Source organism: Hordeum vulgare, chromosome 5H (genome assembly GCF_904849725.1).
Source record: "Hordeum vulgare subsp. vulgare chromosome 5H, MorexV3_pseudomolecules_assembly, whole genome shotgun sequence".
In the NCBI taxonomy this organism is placed as follows: domain Eukaryota; kingdom Viridiplantae; phylum Streptophyta; class Magnoliopsida; order Poales; family Poaceae; genus Hordeum; species Hordeum vulgare.
Genome location: NC_058522.1, coordinates 81,082,113 through 81,091,048, shown reverse-complemented (window position 1 = coordinate 81,091,048; position 8,936 = coordinate 81,082,113). Strand labels below are relative to the sequence as shown.

General features: G+C 48.6%; 1 protein-coding gene across 1 annotated transcript; it reads left to right on the top strand.

Annotated features, from left to right (window-relative positions):
* Positions 1 to 3,295: 3,295 nt before the first annotated feature.
* On the top strand, positions 3,296 to 7,895 carry LOC123395727. The gene is made up of 11 exons (XM_045090754.1): positions 3,296 to 3,515; positions 4,462 to 4,548; positions 5,029 to 5,341; positions 5,444 to 5,527; positions 5,618 to 6,133; positions 6,222 to 6,351; positions 6,435 to 6,597; positions 6,721 to 6,849; positions 6,963 to 7,157; positions 7,237 to 7,359; positions 7,445 to 7,895. The coding sequence occupies exons 3-11, from the start codon at positions 5,089 to 5,091 to the stop codon at positions 7,556 to 7,558; spliced, it is 1,707 nt and encodes a 568-aa protein (XP_044946689.1). The 5' UTR covers positions 3,296 to 3,515; positions 4,462 to 4,548; positions 5,029 to 5,088; the 3' UTR covers positions 7,559 to 7,895.
* The last annotated feature ends 1,041 nt before the right edge of the window (positions 7,896 to 8,936 follow it).

Genomic DNA, 8,936 nt, shown 5'->3' with positions numbered 1-8,936 from the left:
GGAAGGAAGGTACCGGCGTGGCATGGTGGCGGAGATCGCCGCGATGGGGGGAGGGGTCGCGAAGCGGCGGCGGGGGGGAGGGGGGAGGGGTCGCGAAGCGGCGACGGGGGGGAGGGGGGGAGGGGTCGCGGCGCGATGGGGGAAGGGGTCGCGGCGAGACGTGGAGCGGGGGGGGGGGGGGTCGCGGCTAGACGTGGAGCGGGGGATGGATTAGCGCTAACGAAAACGTCAGTTTCGTTAACAATGTATTTAGACCCTTGATTAAGTAATTAGACAGATGAGATTGTGTTTTGGATCTGCCCTCTCGTGCTTTTATTAGTAGAGATTAGAAAAACGTCACTTCACTTGCAATCGTGCGGTGGTCGATGCGTTTAACCGACCCATTGCATCCCAAACTGTCCGTTCATTCGAACTTGAAATTTAACACACAAAAATTCAAATAAACATTACAAATGATGTAAAAAAATATAAATATTAAAAATCCAAGTTCACAACATTAATATAAAAAAAAACTAGATAAGGCCCGTCGCCACCACGGGTGCCGTCGTCTTCCGTAGCCGTTGTCCTACTTGTCGCCGTTGAGGTCGACGTATGAGGTGGCTTCTAGAAGTAGGTTGGTGGCCCTTGCCAGATCGAAGACGTGTTTTGTGGCGGTGGCACGTGGACAACCTCTACCCCGTGGCGGGGAGGGTGACCACGGGCCGGTGTCCACCTTAGACATGCACGACACGTCTCCGGTCATGACCAGGACTCCCCGGTCAATGTCGGGTTCCAACCCGTCGGCACCTCCTCCGTCGGCGCCTCCAAACAAACGTCCTTCATGGCCTCCTTCTTGATGTAGGCGTCCAGTTCTAGGAAGGCGACATCGTTGACCGCTGGCAGGGCCATCATCTCGTCGAGGCCCTACCATTGGCGCTCGTCGTGGGCGTGGAGGGAGTCCTCCATCACCTGCCTCATGAGCTCCTCCTCCTCGGTTTGTCATTGGCTCGGGTGGTGGCGGGGACGGAGACGACGACGGCGTAGGAGTCAGGTCGCGAACCAGCCTACGCCCATGTGGCTGGACGGGCTCGGAGCGCGCCCGCGACGGGCTTGGAGGACGACCGAAAAAGAAAGATTGCGAGTGGATGCCGTGCTCATCGTGGAGCCATGTATCCCAAAGCAGGGAGTCGATGGTGTACCTTCAGTCGTCGATGAGGTCCGACTGCAGGTGGGAGCGGTGCCGATCGATCTCCTCATGGTTGGCGCAATCTCTCATCGGGATCGAGGAAACGGGCATCCGATGTGTGGAGAGGTGCCACTTATTGGGGAGGTGCACGTCACTCCACGGCAACGGTGTGCACGTATCCCAATATCTCTTGCAGACCTCCGTCTTAATGTACGGTCTCATCCAATGTGCGGTCTCGTCCATCGAGATATGGAATGCAGACGATGGATGTGGAGGTGGAGGTGGGTAGTGGAGAGGCGACGGCTGCCGGACGACAAAACCGTCCTTGTGGTCGTGCCTCGTCTTGCGGACGGGGAAATAACGGCCAACCATTGTTGCTGACGTGGATGTGGAGGAGAGCGAGCTAGGGTTTGCTTGTCGAGGCTCGAAGAGGTACGCGTCGTTGAGAGTTGAAGTGTGGACTCCTGCCTGTCCATGATTTCCACATTAGAAAGGACGACCGCTCGGTCGGGGTGGCTGCCAGGCGGGTCCGGTCGCACCTGCGTCATAAATGTAAACGGTGAGAGGTTGACACGCGGGCCCGAGGTGGACATGGAACGAGCGTGTGCACATCCGTTTGACGTCCGTGTGTACGCAAAACGAGCGCATGTTTGCATAGGAAATGGAGCAGGTCGAGCGCTAAACGGATATAAAATGTGAATACCATCGTGTGTTGGGTTGTGCCTTCTGTTTTTTTGGCCTAAACGGACAAACACAGACATGATAAGTCGTGCGCTGGAGTTGCCCTTAGGGCATCTACAAGACCCATAATACTCCCCTCGAACGCCCGGTCAGGCCATCTAGTCACGAAATTTCGACCCAACTCGGCCTTTCAAACCGGCATCAAATGTCTTGGCTCACCGGCATCCCTCATATCTAGCCCAAATATGGAGCGGATATGGGGGAGCCCGGGCATGCCCGCCTGTCCCGCAGTGGCTCGTGTTGACCCCACATATATTCATTCCTATTCGCTCGCCGAACCAAACCCTAACTACTTTACTTCACTCCCTTTCACTCCCATCCGTCACCCAAGCTCGCCTCCGACGATCTCCGTCCTTCTCCGACATAGCGGGCAGCTGATCCCAGTCTTTCATCTCCAGCTCTGTTGACCACGAGTTCATCTCACGCGGTCCCGAGGAGGAGATGGTCGTTCGACTTGCTCTCCTTTGTTCCCGGGAGGTGGCCACCCTCCGGCAGCAGTCCAACGCGTAGCGTCGAGAATCCATTACGTTGGCACAACGGGTGCCTGAATCAGACATCATTTGCCTCATCGGAGGCAGTGTGGTCTGTCTGGCGTCCGAACGTTGTGGTAGACGCGCAACCCCTTCATTGGCGCGTCATGGACGCACCTTGGGCGTCCTCGAACACTAACATGGTGCGGCATGCCCTCCGTGCGAGGCAGTGGGCGCGGGAGGCGGCGGAGGCTCTCACAACGATGGACTTTGTAGAGGTGGAGTTACACTCTCCACCGCCCCGTATAATGCATGGGTGCGGACGTCGCAACCGCGTTGTGGTCGACATTGTCTCCTCCCAAGAAGGATCCGTCGTCAACTTGGCGTCCATCGACACCGTCCGGGTCACGGGCTCCGACGAGGAATAGTAGGACATGAGAGACGACGAGAGCTCGACTCCCGTGAGCTGTCTAGTGCCCCGTGTCCTACTCTACCTCGCGGACGACCGGACCGACACTACGAGAGACGCAGCCGATCGTCGTACATGGACACGACGAAGCTGAACGAGCTCCGTTTGTATTACATTTACGTTGCATGTAATAATATAAATTTGAGTTTTATAATTTAATGTGTACGATTATAGAGTGTATTATTTAAAGCATGATCGGTTACTGTCCATGGAGAGGTCAGATTCGTGAAATCCGACTGTATATGCTCTTGCGAGTCCACCACTACTACTGTGGAGCGTGCGTACTCTGCTCCGAAAGCAAATTTCGTCCGGAAACAGCGGAAGATCGGTCGATGCTCCGAGCCAAACACACCGATGATCGTTCGTGCGCAGCGCAGGAGGAGAAAGGCCGTGCCGCACTGTAGCCTCCAATCTTTCCTTTCCTTTTCTTGCCCCCACCCCCCACCACCACCACCTGCCTTTGAAGTCGAGCCTTCCCATCAGCTCTCCGCCTCCTCCGATCCACACGTGGGGGTATATACTACGTGTATATACGATACCACCACCACCACCACCACCACCTCGGCGACTTCGCTCCTGCCGGCCCGGCCATCTCCATCCACCGTCCGCCCCGCCCCGCTCCGGCCGGCCACCTCGCCGCCGCCGCCCGTCCCCTCCTTGTGATGCTTCGGTACCCGTCTCTCTCTCTCTCTCTCTCTCTTTTCGCGAGGATTGTTTTTCTTGTTTGGTGTTCTTGGCGGGGGAGGAGGCGGCCTTGCTGGTCCTGGATCGACCTCGAAATCCACCCCTCTTGCTTCTGCTTATTTGGTGTTCTTTTCGCCGTCGCGATTGGTTTGTCGGCAGAGCACACACAGCTACGAGCGGTTCTTCTGCTTATCCACCAATGCCGCGGCTGTGCTGTCGATTTCTGCTTGGATTCAGCCTGGGTTGCTTCCACGCAGACCATCTCTTGTTTCCCTCTGCTGCTAATAAGTAGCTAGGAGCAGGGCCACTCCCTTTTGATCGAGCTGCTGCCTGGCCCTGCCTTCAGAAAAAAAAAATGCCCCTGCATTTGATTAATTTGTTTGCTCTGATTCATCCGGGCTCTTTCCTCTGTGCTGTCATTTGATTTGCGGGATTAGTCTGCGCAGACGTGAATCCAACTCCTTCAGGTTCTTGCTGGCGACTACTATTTGATTTCCTCTCCTCTCCTTTCCTCTCTGAAAGAACAGAAGTTCTTGGCTAAGTAGTAAGATCCAGTTCTGTTGCTAGTTTCAATCCGACTATTTTAATCCCCACTCCACTCTGGGTTTCTGTGTTCGTCGCCTCTTAAAAAAGCCTAAAAAAAATCCTTCGTTAGTGGCCATGGAGTCAACTTGTCGAGCTGAGATGTTCAACCAGCAATAAAGCTCGGCAGAATCTTCACACTTGTTTATTGTTTTACCTGGAGCTCCCAGTTGTTTCCAGTACAGCCATTTCCTGTCTAGTTCTTATTTAGTATAGCATTTCCCCTTGATTCAGATCAATTCTAATTATATAGCTGCGATGATGCGCAGACCAACTGTTGATTTGCGGTTTTATTATGAGCATACATGTCTTTCCACATTTGAACGGTCAGTAAATGGATTTGTGCGCAGGCTGTCACAAGGAGGCGGAGTGCTGCGCTGGTGATTACTAGTAGTAGGCATCGCATCTCCGGCCTCATTTGCCCTGTTCATCACCAGGTATTTCTAGTTCCATCCATGTATGTAATGTAGCCGTTCAAGAAATTTGCTAGTGCTATTTTGATTGATCTCTCTGCCTTCTACTGTCACAGTAAGAATTTCATGGTTTCATTGTCTGCTTTTGTTCCTGCATCTTGTTCTAAGATCAGTGCATGCCCCCTCGTTGCAAGTTCCTATGTAGTACCGTATTAAGTTCTGAATTAAGCACCCTCAAGATCGTCAGTAGGAGGGGGGACCTGTTTTTTTTTATCCGTTTTACTTTTACTGCATCATTGAAGATTTGAAGAACCATAAAATGGATGTATTTTGGCATCTTCTTTCTTTTTATCAAATTTGTACGTAAGTTTTTTTCATATAGCTGCATGAATTAGGCGACCAACTTTCAGATGCACTACAAGTAATCTAGGGTAGGCACACAAGTAATCTCCACACTGTGAAGGACAAGCTAGCTGATCTCTCTTGAGCCTTTTTCTTGTGCAGCTTCTTGGAAGTCTACATTTGTTGAGACTCTGAAGAATAAATCCTCTCACAACTACTACCATGGGTGCCTGTGTGTCCTCAAGCAGAAGGCGGAAGCCGCAGAGATTGCGCTTCATATATCGTCGCGGAAAGGTTTTGAGAAATACGCCTATGATACGCCCCAGTGATGTGGGGAACTGTGCTGCTTCTGGAGAAGTTGTCCATGTGGAGACTTCGGCGGCCACTCGCAGGAAATCTGATGGCTCGAATGTAACATTCCACCTCACACAGCTGCAGTGGCATCATAGCGAGCTAGAATCAGAAAATGGAAGCGGTAATCGGAATTTTCATGTTAACTTCATACATTTTAGGATCCAATGTCTTTACATTTCACATTTAGGATCAAAAGTCCTTATATTTTGCCCTATTGGTCCAGTGGTATGTCAGGAAGAAGCATGGTTCGATTCTGTCAGTATTTTGGGTTCTGATTCTGATGAAGATTTCAGCAGTGTCAACGGAGGTGTATTGTCTTTTCTCTGGACAGATTTCATTCGCACTAGGCACATGCATTGGTCACATATTTTTATTTATGCACAATATTTTCTTGCAGACTTTCCTGCCATGTCGAGCGCAGGAAGGACGCACTTAGTGCAGTGCGAAGATGCTTCATGTATTGCTGATTGCTTCCAGAAGTTCGAGAAGTTTTTTGACAGTTCATGTGTTGCTCAAGCTGTTGGGCAGTACCTAACAAGAGATGCAAACTGTATGGATAAATCAAGCCAATCTGGTGTTCAGGAAGCAGAGAGGCTTAAAATTGTAAGCTCGGAAACATCTGATGTCTCTGGTGCAAAGGTGCAGGAAGCAAAGACGAGAACTGAGGGCGTAAAAGTGCTGACAAAACTTCGACGAAGCGACGAGGCATGCAATAATTTGAAGTCTTTCAAAGATGGAGAAAAATCTCATGAAAGTATCTTCAAAAGTTTGACACCAGTGTGCACGCCTCGTCATGCAAATAAGGTTCAGCCTTTGGGAGTGGCGAGCCCACGGGGCCAAAAGAAGAAGTCAGGAGTTGTCAGGCTCTCTTTCACGAGGACATCTTTTGATGGGGAGCAAACTACTGAAATATGTGAGTTTTCCTCTGATGTGTTTTACCATTTTTTTTACATTAGAGGTAGTTTTCAGAAACATGGTTGATGTTGAATCTGTATCCACAGGCTCTAGGAGGTACTTGATTCGTCCAAGAGCCGGCCTATTGATTCCTCAAGCCAGCGAGAAAATATCAGAAGGTTGTTGGTCCACTCTTGAGCCTTCGACCTTCAAGCTACGCGGAGAAAACTTTTTCAGGTAAGAGTTGGTGCACCCTTTGCTTGTCTTTTGTAAAAATCTAGTGCATGAACTTGGTTTTAATTTGTATAACTTTCATGTAGAGACAAAAAGAAGTCGGCTGCCCCAGGGAGTTCTCCATATACTCCAATTGGCGTGGACATATTCATGTCACCAAGGAAAATACACCACATTGCCCAGCATATTGAGCTTCCATCTATAAGGCCAAGCGAGAAAGTTCCGTCGTTACTTATCGTAAATATTCAGGTACGATCGTCAGCACTCGCTGGTTCCCCCTTAATTTTGGGCATGCTAGTTGTTGCAACGATTACTAATGCGTATATATTTTGCACCCAGATGATTACTAATGCGTATATATTTTGCACCCAGATGCCTACATATCCGACAGCTATCTTCCTTGGTGACAGCGATGGGGAAGGGATCAATCTTGTATTGTATTTCAAACTGAACGACAACTTTGAGAAAGAGATTTCTCCTCAGTTCTATGAGAGTATCAAGGTAAAATTTCTCTCTCATCAGGCGCCGTCTTTGTTCGCAGACAACTGATGCATGTTAATCCTGATGACCTGAACTGATATGCCCTTAATCTCTGTTTCCTGTCTTATTTACAGAGGCTTGTAAGCGATGAGGTAGAAAAGGTCAAAGGCTTTCCATTGGACTCAACTATCCCTTACAGGGAAAGATTGAAAATATTGACAGGACTGGTTAACCCAGATGATATGAATCTGAGTTCTGCAGAGAGGAAACTTGTGCAGGCTTACAATGAAAAGCCAGTTCTGTCACGGCCTCAACACAACTTCTATGTGGTGCGTGACATTTTCTTGATGCATTCCATCTTTTGTAGCATCTTGATTCCTACATAACATATGTGGTTGATACATACAGGGATCAAATTACTTGGAGATAGACCTTGATGTGCACCGGTTCAGCTTCATATCGAGGAAAGGGCTCGAAGCTTTCCGAGAACGGCTGAAACATGGTGTAATCGATCTGGGTCTAACAATACAGGTAGCATGATGAACCAATTCTTCTTCATAAGTTGCTACGTGGGATGGCTTGTCGATGAACTGAACATGTTGAGTGTGTCATGCAGGCCCAGAAGCAGGAAGAACTCCCTGAGAATGTCCTGTGCAGTGTAAGGCTAAACCGGCTTGATTTCGTCGATCATGGGCAGATACCAACACTCCTTCCTTGCGACGACGACTGACAGATGAGCTGGCCGTGCTAAGTTAAACCTGGAGTCTCAGTCAGGACCTCAATACCATTTCCAGGTGCTCACAAGTTCTGACCCTTGAGGATTGATGACCTTCCATTTGCTATCTGTGCTTGGAAGGGTTGCGTTGCTCTTCAAGACAAACGGCCCTGCCGCAACCCGCAATGTTGTTATGTAAAAACCTGCGTATATAGTCATGTTTGTTGACAATCTGGATATGCAAGTCAACTTCCTACATAAATTTGCAAATGCCGCGAATCAGGAGTTGGCGATGCTATCTGGACGGCCTTATTGGTTTATTTATTCAATTTATCTGTTCTCGATCTTCTAATATCATATTGTATGTGCATTATTTGTTATGAGGCTATGCCAACCTCCACCCATTTATATTCTCGAAAAAAAAACCTCTATCCATTTAAACATCTCATTCTGAAACTAGTTCTCGACGTACCTATCAAGAAGAAGAAAAAGACTAGATTTGATGCTAAAATGCTATAACTAGCACAAGTTATCTCAAACTATAATCCAATGGGGGTTGTTTTGAGGAAAAAAAAATAGTGTACTCCATTCGATCCATATTACTTGTCGCTCAAACGGATGTATCTAAATGTATTTCAGTGTTAGATACATCTAAACGGATGTATCTAAATGTGTTTCAATGTTAGATACATCTGTTTGACTGACGAGTAATATGGATCAATATCGATCAGAGGGAGTAGCTATTTTCCCACCAAGACCGACAATGCTATGAATCCGGGGTATCCAAGGGCACCGAAGTCGCCCTACTAAGCCGAGTGAAGCCCCCATACCAAGGCCCAAGATAGCCCATGCCTATCCAGCCCGAGGCTTCAATGGAAAAAATTCAAATTGCCATGCCGAACCAGAGATTTAGGAGGATTCTTCAATCTCCTTAATGGACTAGGAAACTTGTAATCCTAGGCCTCATCCTCGTTTACAAGGCGAGGTCGGGATAGTCGTTAGGTATCCTCCTTTACAAGGTGAGGTCGAGTTAGTTGTTAGGTATCTTACGTCTAATCATACATCTCATAGTTTCACTTGCTTGATACACCTATGAACATCTTTGTACATTGTGCATCCTATCATCAATCAATAAACAAAGAGCATGACACCTATGAACATCTTTGTACATTGTTTATCCTATCATCGATCAATAATCAAAGAGAAAGATGTAGGATTTACCTTCATTGTTGAGGTCCCGAACCTTGGTAAACGTTGCCTTTGGGTTCCCCAACTCGACCATCCGACTACTACGGTATCCTATTGAGGGGTTTGTCAGATTCCAATATGACATTGATGCTCCAGCCCGAGGCATGGGTTGCAACTTGTTGGAAACAAGATACATTTGGGATTT